Genomic DNA, 22,393 nt, shown 5'->3' with positions numbered 1-22,393 from the left:
GCATATGTGGCTTTTCTTTCTTTCTTTCTTTTTTTTTTTTTTTTTAAACTTTGGTTGTCATCTGACTTGGCGTATATTCCTCCTAAGAGCCTCATTTTCCACTCAGTCAGACTGCAACATCTGGAAGCCATCTCTCCTTTGGCAGGAGGGATGTGGCAGGCACAATGAGGTGTAACTTCTCCTTTTGTTATCTTTCCTTTGCCTTCTTAGATACATCCAAACCAATTAAAACTCAGCTGGGAATTTCAGGTATGTTTTAGAGCAGCTCAGGGATGCTGTTGGGCAGAATAAGTAGAAAGTATTATTTCCTATAACGAGGGCAACTGTTGCATTTGTTGTACAGTTGATTCATTTTTCAGAATTCTGTAATGCTTTCATCATTTGTTTTAAACACTTCACTGGACAGTGTATATTAATAAATGCGGGCATAGGAACTTCATTGTGTTTCAAACCCAAACTATATTTACACAACAGAATAGCATTTCACTTACTGTGTTAAGGGAATTGATATTATTAGTGGGACTTTTATGAAAAATCACGACTGTGAAGCACGTTTCCTTCTAGAAGAGATATTCCAAATATTCATAGAATCTTCTTTATTTTATAAAAGCAGCAGGAGTCTAAAAAAGTATTTGTAATGAGTGGGGCACCATATGGTGAGGAAGTCGGCGTTGGCAATTGTTGGGCTGGGGCAGAGCTCCCCGTGTGCTGGTCACTAAAGTAAGGCATTAGAGGTTGAAAAGAGTCAAACCCTTCATTTTAGGTTCCAGCCTGACTTTTTTCACATCTTTTAACAACCCCCTTCAATCTTGAAGCTCAGTGAACTGTGGGGAAAAAATGGCTTCTCTGTTGACCAGTGTGTGCCTTGTCTCTGGGGACCTGTGTTCTCCCACGGGTGGGAAAAAGCCAGCAGGTCTCCACCAGCAGCGAACTGTGCTTTGCTCCTTGGGGCTGGTAAGAAGCAAACTGCTGTGCAGTTGTACGTGGGCAGCTCAGGAGGAAAAAGGAGGAGGGTGTGTGCTGGATGGGGTGGCTCCCTGAGGACATGGGCCCTGGCGATGCTGTGGGGCTGCAGATAGGAGCCCAGCTGGGCTGCAGGCACCGGCCCCAGGGTCAGGTGGGAAGGTCGGCAGCGGTGTCACGAGGCCTCGGGTTGGCCATTCTTTCTCTTGGTGCTTTCTTTGGTCCCAGCTCTGTGGGTCTGAGCCACCCTGGTGCTGCAGCTTGGTTTGATGGAGAGCGAACCGCACAGAGATGAAACAGAGTTTTGCTTTCAGCATTCTGTTTGCAGCTGAAGAGAAAGTATTATAAAAGAAAGAAGAAAATGGCAACGTGATGGCAGTAGGTCGTGAGGTTCTGTGTTGGGATGTTAGCCCTGAGCTCTGTGCCACATCCACTGCTGTGCAGCAGACCCAGTCTGTGCGGGGCAGTGCGGACTGAGGCTGCCCGTGTCGTGTGTGCTTGTAAAGCACTTGCAGGGCTCACTTGTTGGGCAAATGGCACAAAAATAACCACACATCTAAAGGTTTTAATTGCGTTATTGTTCAGTTTAGTCTTGATTGTGCTATCATAATATGATCAAACTGCTGAGATGGTTAGAACTAAATCATGTTAAAGAGCAGTTGTTACAATATAGAGTGCTACTCGAAGTATGTTTTCTGTGTTTTACTCAAATGACCAAATTGCTTTACAGCTTGTTGGCTGTTGAAATATTGAGCTGTTTAATATTGGTGGAAATAATGCACACTTTCAGGCCTGTAGGGAACGCCGTGTGCGTGCTCAAAGTCTTGCTTAAAAATCCCTTCTGTAGCATTGTTAGGAAGTTGAATGCAGATTATTCGTAATAAAAAAAGCGTAATTATTTGGAAACAAATGAACCATATTTTATGAAAACAAATTCTGATTGCTCAATAGGTATTGAGGGGCACACTTTTTTTTTTATACTAGCTTTCTTCTTTGAAACAACTCAAGGAAATTATTGGGAATATTTTGGTCCTTGATGTAAATCTCATCTGGCTGACATTTTAACTGTTGCTGCTGCATAATTGGTTCTGAAGAATCATCACCTCTCCTTCATGGACGGATAAATAATTCAGGGACAAACTTCTTCAGGCAGCAAACTGTTCTTCAGTCAGCTGAGAGCATCCTCTGAAGTCCTCTAATTTTCTGAATTAAGGAAGCAAGGTCTCTGCTTTTTATAGATGATTAACTGAATTTCAGTGAAAAATCAATGCGCCTCTGAGCAGTCGTTCTGCATTTCCTCAGTCTTCGTCCTGACCATGGAGCCACGTCCAAACTTTGTATCTCTTTGTTGTCCAGAAAATGGTATCACTCTGCTGAGTTACTTTGTAAAGAAAAGAGGGAAAGAGAGGGAAACAAATGGAACAAAAAAGGGTGTGTGTTCTGGGAACCCCTCAGCCCAGCCCCCCTTACCCTCCACCCAAATTGTTACACAGGCACGCTCATATTAGCGCGTTTACACAAGAATATAAAACCCAGGAATGATCTCAGGATTCGTTGTGTTTTGTGTGCTTGTCTGCGCTGTAGGTATGTGTGCTCCTGTGACAAGGGCTGCTGGCTGGTGGAGCTGCTGTTACCTTGGCCTGCTGGTGGCAGGTGGCTCAGCACCAGCTGCTTGCTGTGTCAGCCTCTGCTGGGTCACAGCATTTCACCATAGATCTGAGTTAACTGCACCTACTTTGTGTTTTGGGGATAAGTACCTTTTGACATTTAAAGCATATTTCCAGTGAAGGCACATACTGGTTACGTAGCTCATGCTTGGCACTTGCTTCTAACAGTCAGATTTTTAAGTAGAAACTGTTGCATGTTGAGCTAGCAAGGCATTAGTGGTCCTGGACTCCTTTTGTTGTTCTTTAGTTCACAGACGTATCGTTAGCAAAATGCTAAAGGCTGCTGCAGTAAGGAGCTGCCTTGTTTCTACAAAGAAAGTATATCTTGAAACTTTTCTGCTCCCAGAGCCTGCCTGTGCAGCAGGACGAGGTGCACATCTGCCGTGGAACCAGCCGTGTGCCTGCATTAATTTCAGGAAAAGGGGGATCTTCCGGCGTCCTTCTGTAATTGAAATATACATCTGAAGGAAATGTGCTGCAGTATTATTGCTGTTTTGGCAATCTGTTATGAATTTTATTGCAGAGAAATAACTGGGTCAACCTCTGGCTGACCTGTCTCCTGGAGTTCCTTCAGTTAGCTTGAGGCTAGAGCTCCACCTTGTGATCTTTCAGCAGGATACATTTTCTTTTTATAGTTAATAATTTAATTATGATTTCACGAAGTTGAATGACTCCTGAAAGTTTCCGTAGTCTGAGAGGTTTCATCATCTGCTTAGGAAAATTAAAGTTGAGACCCTATGAACATGCAAATATGCAATATATATCTATGTATATCTGAAAAACTGCATTTTGTGATGCACTGGAGGTGGATTTAACTTACTAAAAGAATGTGCTTTTCATTGCATGTCAGTAGGCTATGGAGCATTTCCAAGTTTGGGATGGGATCTGCATGAATGTCACTTCCCTGCTTTCAGCCTGCTCTAGGAAGAGCTTGGTATTTCAGAAGTTCTGATGGGATGTTTCTGTGGGCAGTTCTCATTTCTCACCAGTCTCCCAGCCCAGGGCTGTGCGTGGCCCATCAGAGCCGTGCAGCAGGGCGTGGCCAGTGGCACTGCTGGGAGCGGAGTGCTGGGGATCGGCTGGTCCAACGTCAGAGAGTGTTTGGTGAAACCGGGATGCGGCCAACTTCAGGGTCAGCACATGGCTCTTCGTAGCATGTGGCCTTGTTGTGGCGTTTCTTGTGTGGAACATCATGGCAGCTGAGTTTTGGGTACAAAGCCGCTGGAAGTATTCATGGGAAAAATAGTGATTAGAGTAACACAGCAGATGGGCTCCTTTCAGGCAGCTTCCTTTGGGCACTGCTGGTCAGGGTCACTGGGCTGGCCTGGCTGCCTGCCACAGCTCTGGGACTCTCCTGGGGCCCTTACAGCTGTACTGGGCACTGTTGCAGCCTGAGCTTCCTGCTGGAGCTCCCTTACAGTCTTACCTTGTGTATCCTTGCAGGGCACTCACCTAAGTACACTTCTTCATTAAGACCAGCACCATGTTGCACTCATGAAGGCCAGACTTTTCCTTCTTCCTTCAAGAGGAATTCACTGAACATTAACTCTTAGTATTTAAACTCTCCAGCCCCTAGGGGAATGTGGTGTTTCTTACCTGTTCTTGTGCCCTGGCCATTTTTCCTTTCTTGTTCTGTTGCTTGTCCTGAGATGAGCGGCTGGGTATAAACCACAGACAGCAGGTTTCAGATCTGGTCTGACTTTGTTGACTTAGAAAATGCAGTTTGGTCATTTGCCAGAACTCTCACGTTACTTTCGTTACTTTTTTTTCTTTGAAGTATTTCTCTGACTCTCAAAAAGCAGACTTACACAGATGATACAGTTGGAATAATTGTAATCCTGAGCGTGGAGCATTGCATCATGCATGGAAGGAGCAGATGACCGTGCTGACACCAGTGCCTGCCCCGCTGGTGGCCGCGTGCTGCGTTCCTCCCTGCAGAACCAGCCCGTCTGGGTGATTTGGAATAGAGTTCTTAAGATCTGTTCTGCCCCATGTTAGTGGGGAGCTACAGCAGATGGTACTGACTGACCAAGCCCACGGGAGATGGGCGGCAGCCATTCCCAGGCAGGTTTATGTCCTGGCTGGATGGAAACCAGGCACGGAGACGATGTGCTTTGTGGCTGTAGGCAGGGGCCGTGGCAGCGGTGATGCTGCCCTGCAGGAGCTGTGCTTCGAATACTTTGATCTGTGTTCTGGCTGCACTTGGCTGGAGTGTTTGCAGGCTGTCTGGGGTTTCTCCTGCCCACCCCGAACTTCCCTTCACAGCTGTTTGTTTCCACTCTGGTTTTTGTCTCCACATATCCGTGTGAAATGTGAAAAAGCAGAATGAGATAAGTTTGGGGTTGATGGTTTCTCTCAGCTCTCCAAATTCTGGAAGCTGCAGTGGCCCCTAGCATTCAGACACAGCATTTGCAGGAATAAATGTGCAGCCTTGATCTGTGTGTTGGGCTGAAATGCAGGCTTGGAATCACTGCTGCCAGACGGCAGGCAGAATGTACTTAGCATGCTGAAGTGTCATCCTTCCCACACACACCTCATCAGCCCAGCACGCTGCACGGTCAGCAGTTTCCAGTTCTGAAGGTTCCTCTCCTTGCTGTTGTGACTTCAAACACCTGAATCTCGGGCTTTCTTCATTGATCTGCATGGAATTTATCTTGAGGCAGGCAGTTGGCATAGGAGGTTTTGGTATGCATGGTGCAGTTTCACATTTGAAGCATTCAGTGACTTCTTTTCCCCCTAAGCATGGGAAAGCAAGTTAAACAAAATGAAAGAGAAACTGATAATATTATAAAAAACTTAAAAAAAAAATAGGGATTTTGCAGTCTTAAATTTTCATGGTAAGGTGGTATGCTATTTCTGAAGCTTTTCTTCTTTTTTATAATTTATAGGCAGTATTTTCCTCCTTGATGTTGCTTGAGACATGTCAGTTGGTTTACATGTTCAAGCTGTTAGAAGCACGGATTGTTGGCGCTTAAGGGAAGGCATTAGTAGTGAAGCAGCTTGTTGGGTTATAAGGACTTCTTTGCACTAAGTGTCAGCCAGGTTTACACCTTGGAGAAGAGGAGTTGGTGTTCGTAATGTTCTTAGGTGTGCACACACTGTGCTTTAAGCTTAGCATCAATTCTGCTCTTTGGTTTGGTTAGCCACGGTGTCTGAGTGCTGATAGTAGAGTCTGGGCTCTACAGAGAGCAGCTCTGAAGTTCAAACTTCAGTCTAGGACAGATTTAGGAAAAAAGTTACTTGCAAAGTGTTGATGGAAAGCTTTTGAGATGGCTCATGCTGTTGAGAAAAACTTCTTTCACTTAGTGCTGTTGTATTTCTTTTTACTGCGACGCTCTTAACGCTGGAAGTGCTTTTCAGGAAGATTGGGAAGGGTCAAAAACACAGCATCTTAAAGAGGAAAAACCTTGGTTGGAAACAGTGGTGTGATAGAATGGTTTCTGTTTCCAAGTTTTCTACCTCTTCATATGTGGGGAAAAAAAAGAACTGTATTTAATTTTTTTTCTTTTTTTTTTTTTAATTACAGAAGTTGACTGCTACAAAGGAAGAAAGGAAAGTAAGCTTGTGCTTCAGCCTGGTTTTTGAATATCTTTCTAATACAGTGGTGTTCCAGAAGATGATAAAGAAATGATAGCAGCTCCAGAAATACCAACTGATTTTACTCTCCTCCAGTAAGTGCTTGAAGAATTTTTAGTTTCATTTAGATGGTTTAAACTTTCTGGCATGTGCTTCTTAGTGGTGGTAGCTGTGGTTGGTTGTTTCCGTTGGAAACAAAATAGGGGAATAGGGTTCTAGATCTTTTTTCTTATTGAGAAGTTGATGAAAATAAAGCATTGTTAGAGTTCTTTTTTAAGCATTTAGTGGTGAATGAAACAGATAGTTTAGAAGTGCTTATTTTTTGTTAATTGTTTTTAAATCAGTTTTTAATCTTTGCTAATAGGAAACAATCATGACCAACTTTTTTGTCTCATGCCTTTGGGAATGAAGGTATTGAGTAAGAAACGCTGTGAGGGGTAAGAAAAATTCAAAGTACCCTCTTCATAGAGAGTTGAAACCTCGGGGTATTTACCCTTGGCAGCCTGCCCCAGTTGTTCATTTACAACCCCAGATGCCAAGTCCATTTGATGGGACTGCTAAGCTTCCTACAGTTTTAAAGAATAGGTATTTAAACTTACAGTATTTTAAACCAGGAAGAAATAACTAGTTATTTCATCTCTGTATTCAAAATGTAAAAACAGATGAGAAGAATCCAGTTCCCTCCTTTTAGTTAGTTGTTAAGAAGTTAGCATGAATCCTTTCCAACAATCTGTTGACATGTATTAAACTGATTTAAAAAAAAAAATGCAAAAAGGCACAGTTTTGTGCTGGTTGTGTGTGTGTTCTTTTAATGAGAAAGCAAATTGTCTGTAATGTTTTTGTTTTTTTTAGCATGTGGATACAGTTCATTGTTTAATGAAACATTTGGAATTTTATTCTGCTCTGTCCTCTTAAAGAACCCCTAAGAAGCATTCAAGAGTAAAGATTTCTCATCTTTTTTTGCAAGATTCAGGGTTTTTTTTTCTTTTCCAATCTCTTACAGAATACACAGTTGGCAAAACCAGAAAACAAACGTGACAGGACAGAAACCTCCTTTCAGGCAGTTCCTCCACAGTGGGGAGCCATGGGTTTCCAGGGTGTTTTAGAATGTTAGAAGTAGATATATTGGAATGGGTCTTTCTCCCCGCAGTCAGGATCATCTTTATGATTACATTGTTTAATTGCATCAGGAGAGGTATCCTAGAAATTTGTGATAGCAACTAGAACTCATGCTGCTGTATGTGATAAAATAAGCTCCAATGGCATCATTTGAGTTGTTTCCTACAGGAAATGCAGAAATAGAGAATCTAAGCTATTACTTTATAATAATTCAGATGATCTATTTATTTGTTTGTCTATTTCTGGTTTGGATGCGGTCAGTAAAGAATTTGCATTCTGATGCAGCATCTACGAATGATGTAGGAAATCAAACAACTTTGGAAGTTATCATATTAAACATCTTTTTATCTTATATAACCTTAAAGAGAACTACAGATGATCTCTGGTGGAGAAATGTCACCTGAGACCTTTTTTCCCGTTCACTTTTTAGCAGAGCTGCTCAGTGTTTATCATAGTGAGGTAGCAGGAAATATATGGAGACACTTTGATTGTGAAGGATGGTGGTGGATTCGTTGTTGTGTTTTCTCTCTCTTAAGTATTCATGACAGATATTTATAGTGCTGTTTGATGGCAGAGATACTGTAATTTTTGCACATGCCAAAAGCAAAGTTTCCCACTTGCTGCTATTTGTGCTGACTTTACCTGTGAAAACCATGCAGTGAGGCTAAAAGGAAATGATTGTGTTTGGCTGAGGCAGGGTGAGCTGTGAGCATGGGGATTTGCTCCGATTTGTCCTTTGAAAGTAGACTTAAACTGGAGGAAAAGACAATTTCCCTGTTGGAGGTGGCTTACTGAACCGAGGGCATAATGTGACTCCATGTAGTTTATTTAAGAATGTTTCTGGTAAGATGTGTAAATGGTTTCTCTTTTATCCTTGCAGGGAGTCTGAAACACACTTCTCTTCCGATACAGACTTTGAGGATATTGAAGGAAAAAACCAAAAACAAGGCAAAGGAAAAGTACGTTCATTTTACTGGGACACTGAAAAACTTGTAGTGTTATAGAAGTAATGGTTCAGCACTTATCGTGAAGCTGAGACAGAATTGAATTTTTTTTAAATTGAAATGTTCTGAGTAGAGAGTTCATGTTTGTATTTTCATTGGAATATTGATCTTGATTATTGGCGTGATGTTTCCTTCCTGCTGTGAAGGTGCTAGCAATGGGAGAAAAATCCAATACTTCAACTTAATGCTAATACAGTCTTTTCTGGTTGGTGTCATTAATTCTGGCTCTGTTTTCATTGGAAAAGTAAACAAGAAAACAATAATTCAATTAAAAACTCATTAATCTTGTTTAAAAACAAGGAAAACATTTTGTGTCTTACTGTCACTAATAGCGTTTTTAATTGCCAAAAGATTTTTAAGAGGAGGAGGAAATGGAACCTGTAGAATCCAGTTAGTGTTTGTATCAGTCAGCATCAGCTGTTATTCTCAACTTCAGATTTTAAATCTAGCTTTTGATAACATAAGGCCTGTGCATAGTTGCATCATGTAAGTGATACGTTGGTGTTGTTTATTTTTTTGTTTTGTTTTTACATAAAAACTGATTAAGAATGTGTGTGTGATTGCAGACCTGTAAAAAAGGTAAAAAAGGACCAGCAGAAAAGGGGAAAAGTGGAAACGGAGGAGGGAAACCTGGTGGTCCAAATCGGATGAATGGACATCACCAACAGAATGGTGTGGAAAACATGATGCTGTTTGAAGTAGTTAAAATGGGCAAGAGTGCTATGCAGGTAAGGCTTGGGATATTCCTAGGACTTGGATGAGTATACAGGTTACATATAACAATGGTTTTCCATACGTATCATCTATTAAAATTAAGCTTGAAGTATTTTGTGGCTTTTAGTTATAGGTTAAGATAAGGAATGTTTTTACGTTGTTAAAATTAGAGTTTGGAAGAACTGATTTTTCATTTCTAAATACCAGATGTGAATAATGGGGTATATAATAAAATAAAATTCAAAATATAAATCAGCAGAGTTTGCTCGACTCTGCACATCTTCAGTGAAGAGAGGGTTAAAGCGTGAGGCTGCCAGCCATAGAGAGTTCCTGCTGACTCACTCATGTGACTCCTCAGCAGCCTGGCAGAAAGGCTATCTTTGGGATTGAAAATGTAGAGTTTACAGCTTCTGTGGTATGTATGCAGGAAGCTGGGTCTGTGCAAAATCCTCTTGGGGCTTGCAGGCTTCTGCTTCAGGCCCTAGGTTTTAGGGCATGATATCAAGTGATTCTCTTGTGCTTGTGTTAATAAATAAATGGTATGCTGTATCTTTTATATATTTCTGCAGTATATAGCTTGTACTGTACACATGAATGATTTAAAGATGATTGTGCATGAATTCTTCTTGCATACAACCATTATTGCATATTTCCTGCTAATTTGCTTCCCTTGAAGGTTTTGTAGCAGAAGAGTTCTGTTGCTTTTCCATTCTACTTGTCATTATGCTTTGGTTTTAGCTAACACAAAGCAATGAATGCGCACGCAGCATAGGGCAGTGCTGTTCATTCTGTTACAGCTCATGTGCATGGAACGCAGTTCATCATAGGGGTAACATTTAGGAGGAGCATAGGGAGTTGCACTTGCTGGAACTGATGACCACAGTAGTATCTTTAGAGAAGTTAAAGAAATGAACAAACAAAAAAACTCTGTTTCTGTAAAAAGTTCCTTGTTATTTTTGCTCTCTTTTTTGAAAAAATGAGGGTACTGTAAGGTATTCCTGTGCTTTTTGTGCAGGTGTCACTTTTGTACCTGTGTATGTTTATGGATGACATAAACAAAAGCAATCCTCTATGAGTAAAAGGTCGTTCAAGCATTTTGTTCTACATCAGTCAAAAAAATGCGGAGTTCCAGCTATTCTTAACAGGACCAAGAATCCCTTACAGAAAGCACTTACGTAGTACCAACTGTTCAATTTCTAAAAACTAAACATTGCCTTTATATTTGTTTATTTTCAGTCTGTAGTGGATGACTGGATAGAGTCATACAAACATGACAGGGATATAGCACTTCTTGATCTCATCAACTTTTTTATTCAGTGTTCGGGTTGCAAAGGTAAGATACTGAAATGTTACTTTCTATGCTCCTTATGTGCTGCTATAGCATGATTTTCTGTTTGTAGGCTATAGTATTTCTGAAGTTGGGAGCTAGGGGAGGAAAAGGTTTAGAAATATTACAGAAGTACTTTAAAATGTAGATTAAATCTTTTGTGTTCACACTGGAGAGAATGGAGTCCTGGTACTTAATACTTCCCACATCTTCCTCAACTGCTGGTATTATTTCAGAACACCATCTGTGTTTTAGTGTTGATAAACTTGACTTGCTTGGTCTTGTAACTGTAGTTTGTATTTAGTTATTTCATATCAGTGAGTGTTCAGAGATCATTCAGTGGCCTTTTAGAAGTGTTTGATGTGCAGGGTATTATGGACAGCTTCATGGTAGCCTGTTTACAGTAGATTGTATTTCCATTTTTCTTACGTTTGGGAGCTGCTGGTTTTCTTTCCTCTAATCCACATCCTCCGTTCTTTTCCCTCTTACCTCCTTTAGAAGATGAGAAGGTAACTCTGCAGTGTCACAGCACTTGAGTATTAAGTGTGACTGGATGTAGTTTGCTCTGTTCAAGTGTCTCCTGATAAACTTACAACATGTATAAATCTTCAGAGAGCTTACAGCATTTCTCAGGGGTGTTAGTCGTACTTTCCAGAGCAGTGACCTTTTTATTATTGTTACCAGTCAAAATGACAGAATCTCTTCTTACTTTCTAGATGATACTTGTCGTGAATTTTGCAGTACAGTTGCAATAAATCTTAGGAGATCTGTCTCTTTTAATATCTCCCTTTGCACTCTAATAATTTGTGGCTAAGAGAAATAGGAATTTCATGAAATCACTGAATTTATAATAATGCAGAAGTTAATAGATAGCAGTGGAACTGTTCAAAATTGTCTGATACCATTTAGAATCTTGAATCCAAAAAGATCAGATTATTATGTTCTGCCAGCTGACTAAGAGGGCTGGTACAGATTTCCTTGACTTCTGAATGTGAATGAATGAGTAAACTTTAGTGTGCACACTGTTTATAATGGCAAGAAAACTGCTGGTATTCCTCTCTTCTTACAGGTGCTAAATTGAAGACTGTTTAACTTATTTTTAAAAAACAAACCAACCAACAACAAAACCCAGCAATCAGCGTAAAACCAACATCACTAAAAAAAAACCCATAATCTCTAGATTGAGTGAAAATTGATCACAGCAGGAGATGCATCATCATTTACCTTCTACCTCTTTCAGTTTAAGTGTTAATAATCTAATATCTGAATTGCAGGAGTTGTTACAGCTGAGATGTTCCGACACATGCAGAATTCTGAAATAATCCGAAAAATGACAGAAGAATTTGATGAGGTAATTTAATAAAAGTGCTGAGAAGGTGTATTCTTTATTTTTTAACCTGTCCTAATCTTATGGATTGTGTTGCTGCAGGTTTCTTTCAAGTGTAAGAAGAACCATGAAAATAGCAAAACCTCATGAAGGAAAATTTTATTTCGTAGTCCTACGAGTTCAGTGAAGGCTCTGTGTGTATATGAGCTGGTTTATTATTGGTTTAAGAAATCAATATCTGCTTCTCAGTTTTAGAACAGTGGGAACTCCGTTTGCTGTTGGGCATTATGACATGCTTCCTCTCATCTCCTCCACACCTCCCTGTGTTTGTGAGGCCCTTAAAGGCTTTTTTAAGAAAGTTGTGAAATATTTGCTGTATTTATTTCAGTGTGTCTGTTAATCTGTAAGCGGTGTATTTTTTAATTTGGTCGTGCTTCCTATTAAAGACTTCAGTACTTTTTGCTTTTTTGGGAATTGTAGCCTTTTTGCTTATTTTGTAGCATTTACTTCCAGAATGTTGTCTCTGCATATAACAAACCTGAGCTGTAAGTTATGGTAGATGTCTGTTAGTGGAATGAGTTTATTTGGAGATCTTGGCTCTTAAGTTTTACTCATCTCTTTTTAATCTTCACTTAAAAACAACTTCTAAGACGTTTGAAAGAATTTCCTTTGTATATCTGTGTTTGTTTGTTTTTTAATAGGACAGTGGAGATTATCCTCTAACTATGGCTGGTCCCCAGTGGAAGAAGTTTAAATCCAGTTTTTGTGAGTTCATTGGAGTACTCGTCCGACAATGTCAATATAGCATCATATATGATGAATATATGATGGATACTGTCATTTCACTGCTCACGGGGCTGTCAGACTCACAAGTCAGAGCATTTCGGCACACTAGCACGCTGGCAGGTCAGTGAACTTTATTTATCTGTGTACTGCTTCCATGTTATGTCTTGTGTTGCACAGGAAGAAATTGTTGAATGTTTTGATATTCAGCGTTCAACTCATGCTCCTTCATATGATACACATCTCTGATGCACCTAGTTTTGGTACAGCTTTCAGCACATTACTGCAAATTACTGAATTATTTAAATAGTTCCTTACCAGCTGCCTTGTACTTCATTTTTGTTAGCTTTAGGTCTATTAGGAAAAGCAAATACCAACTGTTCAAAATGCAGTTGAACTTGTACGTGCTCTGAGTGAAGTCAAACCAGAGTCGTGTTATAAATGGAATGCAATTTTTACTACAAATTTAAGTTCCTTGTAATTGACAGTAGCATTTCCATGTGTTACATTAGCAATAATTACAAAGAATTCATCATCATTGATACAGCCACCAAATTTCTTTGTTTACTTGATTTTTAAATTTGTCCTTGATGTGTTTTGACTATGACATATTTATTTAAAACTTTCCATGATAAGCAGCCTGCACAGGATAAGGAAGAAGGGCCTTGGATGGCATTGTGCAGCAGTCCAACCACGTGAGGATTTATTGTAGCAATTCTAAGGTGATTGGACTACTAATAGTACTGTGCTAGGAGTAGTTCCTGTTAGTTTGCTGGAGCTGGCTGACTTATCTCTGACTTCAGCTGCAGGTGGCTGGTCAGATGCTCTATTTCACTGTGCATTAGAACACTGCACGTTAGGCAGCTGCTTTGAGATTCCCAATAGCCAAGGCCTTTATTTTAGAAGGAGGAACAAAACCTTTTATTGCAAGAGAATAAGCTGATTCTGCTGCACCATTGATTTAACTGTTGTACCATATGGCAAATAGGAATTTTGATTCTTCAGAAACAAGGTTTTACTACTTTCTAAAACTTGAGTTGTGCATGAATAAAGGTTGCTGAAGTTACTCCGTTGCATGTCAATTTCTGTCTCACAGTGATTTTTGCATTTGTTCACGTCAGTGGTCAATTCTACTGATTCTGTGTAGTGGTTTCTGCAGTTCACATGCAATGTGTCACAGCCTGTACTCTTGATGATCGGGTTTTAAATGGGATAGAGACAGCCAACAAAGTCTTTTTACATATTTCATAGAATCATAGAACTGCTCAGGTTAGAAATAAGCCTTAAAGATCAATCTTAACCGAACCATATTATGCTAATAACAACCCACAGCTAAACCATAGAGTCATAGAATTGCTCAGGTTGGGAAAGACCATCGAGGTCATCGAGTCCAATCACAACTTGACCATACTACCCTAACAACCCACTGCTAAATCATATCCCTGAGCACCACATCCAAACAGTTGTTTGTTAAACACATTCAGGAATGGTGACTCAGCTGCCTTCTGGGCAGCCCATTCCAGTGTTTAACAACCTTTTTTTCCTGATATCCAACCTAAACCTCTCCTGGCACAACTTGAGGCCATTTCCCCTCGTCCTGTCACCAGTGAGAAGAGACCAAACCCACTCTCTGTGCAGTCACCTTTCAGATATTGGAAGAGAGCAATAAGGTTTCCCCTCAGTCTCATCTTCTCCAGACCAAACAGCCCCAGTTCCTTCAGTCTCTCCTCATAGGCAACATTCTCCAAGCCCTTCACCAGCCTTGTTGCCCTTCTTTGGACCTGCTCCAGCACCTCCATGTCCTTTCTGTACTGAGGTGCCCAAAACTGAGCAGAGCACTCGAGGTGAGGCCTCACCAGTGCCGAGTACAGGGCAGGATGACTTCCCTGGTCCTGCTCACCACAGCATTCCTGATACAAGCCAGGATGCCATTGGCTTCTTGGCCACCTGGGCACACTGCTGGCTCAAGTTCAGCCAACTGCCCATCAGCACACCAAGGTCCCTTTCCATCAGGCAGCTTTCCAGCCTCTCCTCCCCAAGCCTGCAGGGTTGCCTGGGGTTGTTGTGACCAAAATGCAGGGCCCGACACTTGGCCCTATTGAAACTCATACAGTTTGTCTCAGCCCATCAATCTAGTCTATCCAGGTCCTTCTGTAGTTTTACTGTCCTCTGGCAGATCTCCCAGCTTAGTGTCATCCATGAACTTACTGAGGATGCACTCAACCCCCTTGTCAAGATCATTAATAAAGATGTTAATTAGAGTCGGCCCCAGTACCGAGTCCTGAGGGGCACTGCTCGTGACCGGCTGCCAGCTGGATTTAACTCCACTGACCACAACTCTTTGGGCCCGGCCATCCAGCCAGTGTTTCACCCAGCAGAGCATATGCCCATCCAGACCAGGGGCAGCCAGCTTCTCCAAGAGGGTGTTGTGAGGGACAGTGTCAAAGGCTTTACTGAAGTCTGGGTAGACCACACAACAGTCTTACCTTCATCCACTAAGCAGGTTACCTTGTCATAGAATGAAGTCAGATTTGTCAAACAGGATCAACCATTCATGAACCCTTGCTGACTGGGCCTGATCCCCTGGTTGACCTTTAATTGGTCCATGATGGCTCCTGAGATTATCCATTCCATAACCTTCCCCAACACCGAGGTGAGACTGGTAGGTCTGTAGCTACCAGGATCATCTTTTTAGCCCTTTTTGAGGACGGGCATCACATTTGCCAGCCTCCAGTCCACCAGGACATCCCCAGTTAGCCAGGACTGTTGAAGGACGATGGAGATTGCCTTGGCAGCCACATCCGCCAACTCCCTCAGCACTCCAGGGTGCAGCCCATCTGGCCCCATGGACTTGTGCTATTTGCAGTCATTCTGGCTTCTAGGATTAGCTCAGACTACTCCTTTTCATCTTGATGTCCTTGTTGCAGTGTATGAGGATGTTTAGGAATGTGGGCATGTCTTTGTATCAGTATGTTAGCTTTCTGTGAGTGAGACATGCTCCAGTAACATTCTGTCTGTGCTCTGCCTGTGTAAGCCCATTTCAGCCTTAGAGTTAAAAAGGTGATAGGAAAAATGAATTTACTGATGGCTACTCCTTAAATGTGGAAGTGGCCAAGACGGTCTGAATTATTTTTGAAAGGAATGATTCAGATAAAAACACACTAAAAAAACCACCAAAACCAAACTTTTTACAGTGGTCAACTCTCTTCCCTCTAATTGCCTAACATCATTTTGGTACTTATGCACATACGTGAAGAGATAAACAAAGTTGTCTTGTTGAAATTAAACCATGAGAAAAGAGTGGTGCAGTATGGTCTGATTAGCTGTCTAAAACATTTCCTTTTGAAAGAAAAGAGCAGTGTATTTGAGACTGAATGATGGGGTAACACGAGTCTATTAATTGATTCTAATAGTGGAATCCTTTTAATGTTTCTTGGACAACGTTTGTAAATCCTGCATTTTGCCCGTGTTTTGGGGATGCATGTCTTGTATATCAATTCCATAATAATGCCATTGGTGTTAAAAAATTGATGCAAAGAAAGGAACAAAATATTATTTTATCTGTTGTGTTGGTAAGTAATGGTGCTTGAGAAGTTAAAGTAAAGGATTGGTGCTGTGTAAACCAGTGCTCGGGTCCTGAAGTTTGCTTGTCAAGAAACAAACTTACAGTGAATACTTTTGTAAATGCAGAAACTGTTGACAGGAGGAGGTTTCAGGGTGTCCATCTGACATCCGTCATAGGTCAGGTGCCTTATAAACAGTCCTTCCTTCTGCTCTCTTGTAGCTATGAAGCTGATGACTGCTTTAGTGAATGTGGCGTTAAATCTTAGTATTAACATGGACAACACACAACGGCAGTATGAAGCAGAACGAAATAAAATCATTGGGAAGCGTGCTAATGACAGGCTGGAACTCTTACTACAGAAAAGAAAGGAGGTGAGTGCAATTTTCTCTTGCTGGAGTGCTTTGTGACTGCTGGAGGACGAATGCTGCTAAGTAATTATTTCTGCCCTGGGACTTGTGTTTGGTTTGTTTGTTTCTGTAAAGGTAGTTATTATCCTCTCTGTTTCATTCTTTAATTTGTTCATGCTTAATATTCGAAAAACTTAATTACTTTGAAAGATGCTTCTTCCATTCTGTTTTTCTAGAACGAGGTACAATTCAATTCAGATAGTGCCAACTTAGGAGAGTTAGCAAGAGAGAATGCAATTGGTAGTAAACGAGATTTGTTACGTTCCTCAATGAGTTTCCTGAAACATGTTACAGATCACCATGCGTGGGCTGTTTTTTGGCTCCTAGAGAAAAACCTGACCATCTTAATGTGAAATACTGCTCTTATGATGTCCATATCAGTCTTGGTAGAAATAATTGCACTATAGGGCTTCTGTTCTTTCTTCTACACCAAACAAGTTGAAATGCAGCCTACTTCTGTTTTCTTTCTTTCTGTACATAAGAGATCTGCTGATTCATTGCTGACAGTGCTGCCCTGCTGAAAGCTCTAGCTCTTTCAGGTTTTAGTTTTTAATTTCTGGGAATGAGCTTTTTTTTTCTTTTTAGAGTTAACTTCCTGATGACCAAAGGGAAAGCATCTCTCCTTTGCTCTTCAGCTTGTTGTGCTGTTACTTGTGTTTTTACTGCCTTGAAACAGTTTAGGTAAACCAACAGCTTTGTTTGCTGTCACCTCTCCCAAATGCCTGTCTGTTTGACTTCTTAAATACCCAAGAAGCACCATTAAGTGCAGTGTGCTAGATCTGTGTGCCAAACCAGTGCACTTACATGTAATACATGATACACAGATGATGGCAAGTGATATGAAATTAGGGAATATCAGTTTTTCTTGCATATATTGGCTGTTAGGATTCCTTTCCACGTTTTCTAGCTTTAGTTGGGATTTTTTGTTTTTCTTGCACGAAAATGAAAATAAGCTTCCAAGCAGCATTGATGTTCAATTTTTGTTTCTTGCTCCATTCATAACTCGGGCCATATCTGACGAATGCATCGTGTTCTTGGATTCTTTTTATGTGTCTTTCGTTTAAATATGTGTTTTCTTCCAACTTAGAAGATGGATGTTATTAGGTTTAGGCTCACAGCATGTCAGATATTTTGGGTAGTCAGTCTTTTTCTTCTGCTGCTGCTTGCTGAGTTCTTTATTCTTCCTTCTTTGCTTCCAATTTAAAAATCTTGTAATGGTGTGGAAAATACTGGTTCTTGTTGTTACGTGTAAAATTCTGTAGGAGAGATCCTTTATATTCTGTAACACTTACCCATCCGCTCCAGTATTCTCTCTGGGTAGTTCCACATCACTCTTCATTTAGTTCTCTTTGGTGGTGGTGTTTGTTGCCTTTTTATATGTTTGTTTTAATCTGCCCTACTGGAGCGTCTGCTTCCCCAGTCTTCAACTTCTCTGATTAACATTGACTCATTCTGTCCCACCTTTGTAGTTCAAACTACAAAAATAAATTCTTGTCTTCCAACAATATTTAGTTATTTTTGCATCTTTTAGCTGGCTTTCTTATACTTCTGAAGCAAATACAACTTTTTTGTTTTAAAACACTGTACACATTACTTTTCCTGTTTTTGCTTGATTGCACTAAGACTGAATTTGTCTCTCACATTATTTTTCAGGTCTGTATTCTTATATTGCTTGTTTGTGCTTTTTTCCTGCTGCTCCATATTCTTGAAATTATTCTTCTGCAATACTTTATTCAGATTTGTATTTCAGGAAAGAACTTAATAGCCGTACTTGTAAATGGTAACTTAGTTTGGTTTGTCTAGATGCAGCACTACCCGTTGTTGTGGTGCTCTGTGTTCATATGCTCTGTTCTTTTTTTCAGCTTCAGGAAAATCAGGATGAAATAGAGAACATGATGAATGCAATATTTAAAGGTGTTTTTGTGCATAGATACCGGTAAGTTGTTTCTTAAATATTTTTTAGCTTCATGAATCCAGATTATAAGTTGGTGATAAGTTAATTCTAATTATTTGTCTTCTTGCTCCTTTTGCCTTTCTTGTGTCCACAGTGATGCAATTGCTGAAATAAGAGCTATCTGTATTGAAGAAATTGGAATATGGATGAAGATGTACAGTGACGCCTTTCTCAATGACAGCTACTTAAAATATGTAGGGTGGACTATGCATGATAAGGTGAGCTGCCCTAAGGATAAGGAACAAAATCATCAGCCATAAAGTCCACGTTTTGGTTGTTGATCCTGCCAAACCGGGTTCTGATCTCAGCTGTCCTAATCAGTCACTGCTAGCCACTCGCTAACACTGGTGTTTGAGATGTGTATAAAATATAAGTAAGGTTTGAGTGGTTTTAGAGGGTATGTACAGATCTATAAGGAAATGGCCTTTGCCCTTTATCTAGTTACTTTTTTTTTTTGCTGATGCAGACTTCTGTTTTGTAGTACTATTCAAATTGTATGCATTTCATATGGAATAATCTAGCCAAATAGCCAAGCCGTTTTCCCTGCTTGGCCAAACTGATGATCTATTTTAACATCTTCATATAATTTTAAAAAACATGGGAAAATAAGTCCTCTTTGGTGCTGGTGAGTGCCTCAAGCTGTTACTTGCAGGTTGGAGATTATTCTCCAGTTGGAGCTTCAAAAATCATAGCTTATGAATGATCCTTGATTCATTGTAGAGTCAGCAGAATGCTGCAGATACTGTATTGGAGATTCTCTTCAAGCTACTGAACTTGAAGTGAAGCAAATGTGGGATTCTCACCCATGTTGTTTATGAGTTTGGCATGGAAACAATGGTAATTCCTGGCAGCAGAGTGATAGGAAACTGTGTGAAGTCAGTTATCCTAGAGCTTTGCAAAGTGCATCTGTATCTGTACATTTTGGGAGGAATACCTGTCCCTCTATCTACTTAGTAGCTCTGATCTCACAAGAGATGGTTGTTAATGCTATGGATGTTTCCTGTTGTAATTAAGTGAAAGGAAGCATATGGAATTTTACTTCTAAAATGTTTTAAGCATTTAAAATTTATCTTTAGAGAATGAAACAGGTATGTCTTGACTTAAAGATACCAACACAACGAGACATTATTTTTTTCTTCACTTATTTTAAAAAAGGACATTGTTATGCCATTAACATGGTTATCAGTAGTGTATCTTGCCAACATTCAGTCTTTGAATGAATTTGGACAGCTAAAGAAACTTGTCTTGTATGATCTGAAGATCACATTGTATACGTGACTTTTAATCCAGTTCTTAAAATTTTATTCTAGCAAGGGGAAGTAAGACTGAAATGCCTAACTGCTCTGCAAGGGCTTTACTATAATAAAGAGCTTAATTCCAAATTGGAACTCTTCACCAGTCGATTCAAGGTTAGTGTGACTTCATATTTTTAAGAACATCCAAAAATTGTGGTTTTTTTTTTTAGCTGTATTTCCTTTCTTTCTTTTCTCAAAATATCTTCTTTTGTATTCTTAGGATAGAATTGTGTCTATGACTCTTGACAAAGAATATGATGTTGCAGTCCAAGCAATAAAATTACTCACTCTTGTTTTACAGTAAGTATGTCTCCTCACCTGACCTATAACAAATACTAAGTTAAGATTGCGTAAGGGCTAGAAATGCAGAACTGAGCCTTGTGAGTTAGAAGCTATTGTGGAAGACTTGAACTGAAGAAATACAGTGTCTCCTGCACAGTAGTTGAACTCTGAGCATAATGACCTACCAAATACTCTTACTGTTTTAGTAACTTTTGTGTAGAAAGACATGAAACTAAGTTACCCCTGTTTTTACTCTTAGAATGCTATGTTGATCTAGCATTGGCCTTCAAACCTTTGAAGGCGAAGGTTTAGATTCTTCTTTATTTCTATCTCCCATTGCTGGACTTCATACTTTTTTGAGACAGACTTCTTTTCTTTCTTTCCTCCCATCCTCACCCCTAGGAGTAGTGAAGAAGTTCTGACTGCAGAAGACTGTGAAAATGTCTACCATCTGGTTTATTCAGCTCATCGGCCAGTAGCAGTTGCCGCAGGGGAGTTTCTTTATAAAAAGTAAGAGGGGAAATCATATTTACTTACTTGTTCTTCTGGATTTTGTTATTTGTGTGCATTAATACTAGATTTATGATTAACTTTGATTAAGAAAAAATGAGTGATAAACACCGAGATTAAACATACAAGAAAGCAAGACTTTTCATCTAGTACTTTTCAGGTCTTCACGTAGTGTTTCTTGGCTACTTTCAGTAACAGGTTCAGTAAATATATTTTGCTAAAAGGGAACATGAGACCTCAAGCATCTGCAATTGTCACTGATGTTTGTAAGGTACTTTTTTTATAATTACCTGTTCTGCTGGAAGCTGTCAGTGAAATACCAGCTCAGCAAATACAAAGTTGTTCAAATGGCATTTATACCAAATCACTTGCTTTCAAAATAAAACATAGAGCTTCACAGTAAGAGAAGATATGCCTATTTGTAAAAACAATATCTAGATGTGACTTGACCATGGCAAAGGGAATTTATCTCGAAATAATATTTTTTTTCAGGCTTTTCAGCCGCAGAGATCCTGAAGATGATGGAATACTTAAAAGGAGGGGAAGACAAAGTCCAAATGCTAATCTTGTGAAGACATTAGTGTTTTTCTTTTTGGAAAGTGAAGTAAGTTGAATTGTGTGGGTGTCTGTTTTTATTTTGTTTGGTTTGGTTGTTTTTTTTATTTTGCTTTTTTAATCCCTCCATCTGCCCCTGTTGGTTATTAGCTGTTAATCTGTCCTAATTTTCCTCTATTGCTTGGGCATTCTGGAGGACATAAGACTCTTTGGGTTATGCTTACTTGGAGGATTTGTTAAGTGTTTAGTTATGAGATAGGCTGTGAGCTCTCCTTTGACAAAATACTTTTCCCCACCATTCTCCATTATAACATTCAGCTGAAAAGAGATTGTGATTTAGGAGTTTTTATGAGGAGGAAAAAAACTTTCAGGAACATGAAATGATCACTGAGCACCTGATTCTAAAAAGGTGCTGAGGACTTCCTTTCGATGAAAGAATTTAGGATGTTTGCTATTTCTCAGGATCACTCTTGTAGGGTCAGGTCCTGCAGTTCTGAAAACTGGCCACATAACCAGTGCTGCTTACCTTGTTTCAGAAACTACAGACTAATGGTTTTGCAGTATACTGGTGAGGATAGAACTCAGAAAAGGTCAAGCAGGAAAAGAAAAGTCAGCCAGACAAGTGAGCAAAATCCATCAGCTGACTAAACAACAACAAACAAACACAAAAAGTCCTACCAGATTCTTACAGATTCTGCAGCACTTGATTCTTTGTATTAACTGATCTGGATTCATCTCTTAAGTTAATTCGGGAAAACAGGCTTCTGTTAAACCAGAGAAGTCACAAAGTTTTCTGGTTTTGTTTGGTTTTGGTTTGGTTTTGGCAGAGTCAAAAGCCAGCAAGGCAAAAAACCTTCTATTATAGCAACTTGTGTAATGAACTTTATTGCTGATAAAGAAAAGTATTTTTTTGTTCTCATTTTAGTTGCATGAACATGCTGCTTATCTAGTGGACAGCATGTGGGACTGTGCAACAGATCTCTTGAAAGACTGGGAATGTATGAATAGTCTTCTGCTGGAGGAACCTCTCAACGGAGAAGAGCGTAAGAGATTTTAGTAGAACTTTCTGTATATTGCTATGTGGTTTCTGATAGCTGTGATTTATAAGGAAATAAGTTGTTAACATCTGGGTCACCATACATTCTCTGTTCTTGAATGACTGTAATAAATCACTAATTATGAAATTTGAGGAGGAGTAGAAAAACGAGGGAATAAATGTGCGTTGTCCAGTTGCCCTGTTGTTCCACAGGTTCAGGCTGTACTCGTAGCATTTGAGTAAGCAAGTTGCATGTGAAACTAGTTCTTTTATTGAATATTAAAGCCACCATATGGGAAAACACTGCCA

General features: G+C 39.9%; 1 protein-coding gene across 4 annotated transcripts in view; it reads left to right on the top strand.

Annotated features, from left to right (window-relative positions):
* The window catches only part of STAG2 (STAG2 cohesin complex component), a 70,060-nt gene that overhangs the window by 26,526 nt on the left and 21,141 nt on the right, over nucleotides 1-22,393 (top strand). For all 4 annotated transcript variants that reach the window (XM_085230892.1, XM_085230888.1, XM_085230890.1 and 1 more), the window contains exons 2-15: nucleotides 6,157-6,301; nucleotides 8,206-8,284; nucleotides 8,896-9,057; nucleotides 10,280-10,376; nucleotides 11,645-11,721; nucleotides 12,399-12,603; nucleotides 16,265-16,416; nucleotides 18,315-18,388; nucleotides 18,501-18,624; nucleotides 19,717-19,815; nucleotides 19,922-20,001; nucleotides 20,386-20,493; nucleotides 20,986-21,097; nucleotides 21,974-22,091. In XM_085230892.1, coding sequence (XP_085087018.1) covers nucleotides 6,258-6,301; nucleotides 8,206-8,284; nucleotides 8,896-9,057; nucleotides 10,280-10,376; nucleotides 11,645-11,721; nucleotides 12,399-12,603; nucleotides 16,265-16,416; nucleotides 18,315-18,388; nucleotides 18,501-18,624; nucleotides 19,717-19,815; nucleotides 19,922-20,001; nucleotides 20,386-20,493; nucleotides 20,986-21,097; nucleotides 21,974-22,091 — 1,531 coding nt within the window. In that variant the 5' untranslated portion in view covers nucleotides 6,157-6,257. The remainder of the gene's footprint in view (nucleotides 1-6,156; nucleotides 6,302-8,205; nucleotides 8,285-8,895; nucleotides 9,058-10,279; nucleotides 10,377-11,644; nucleotides 11,722-12,398; nucleotides 12,604-16,264; nucleotides 16,417-18,314; nucleotides 18,389-18,500; nucleotides 18,625-19,716; nucleotides 19,816-19,921; nucleotides 20,002-20,385; nucleotides 20,494-20,985; nucleotides 21,098-21,973; nucleotides 22,092-22,393) is intronic.

This window comes from Meleagris gallopavo, chromosome 9, assembly GCF_905368555.1.
Source record: "Meleagris gallopavo chromosome 9, MGAL_WU_HG_1.1, whole genome shotgun sequence".
Classification (NCBI taxonomy): Eukaryota; Metazoa; Chordata; class Aves; order Galliformes; family Phasianidae; genus Meleagris; species Meleagris gallopavo.
Note: the sequence above shows the minus strand (reverse complement) of the source record. Positions and strands in the feature narration are given on the sequence as shown.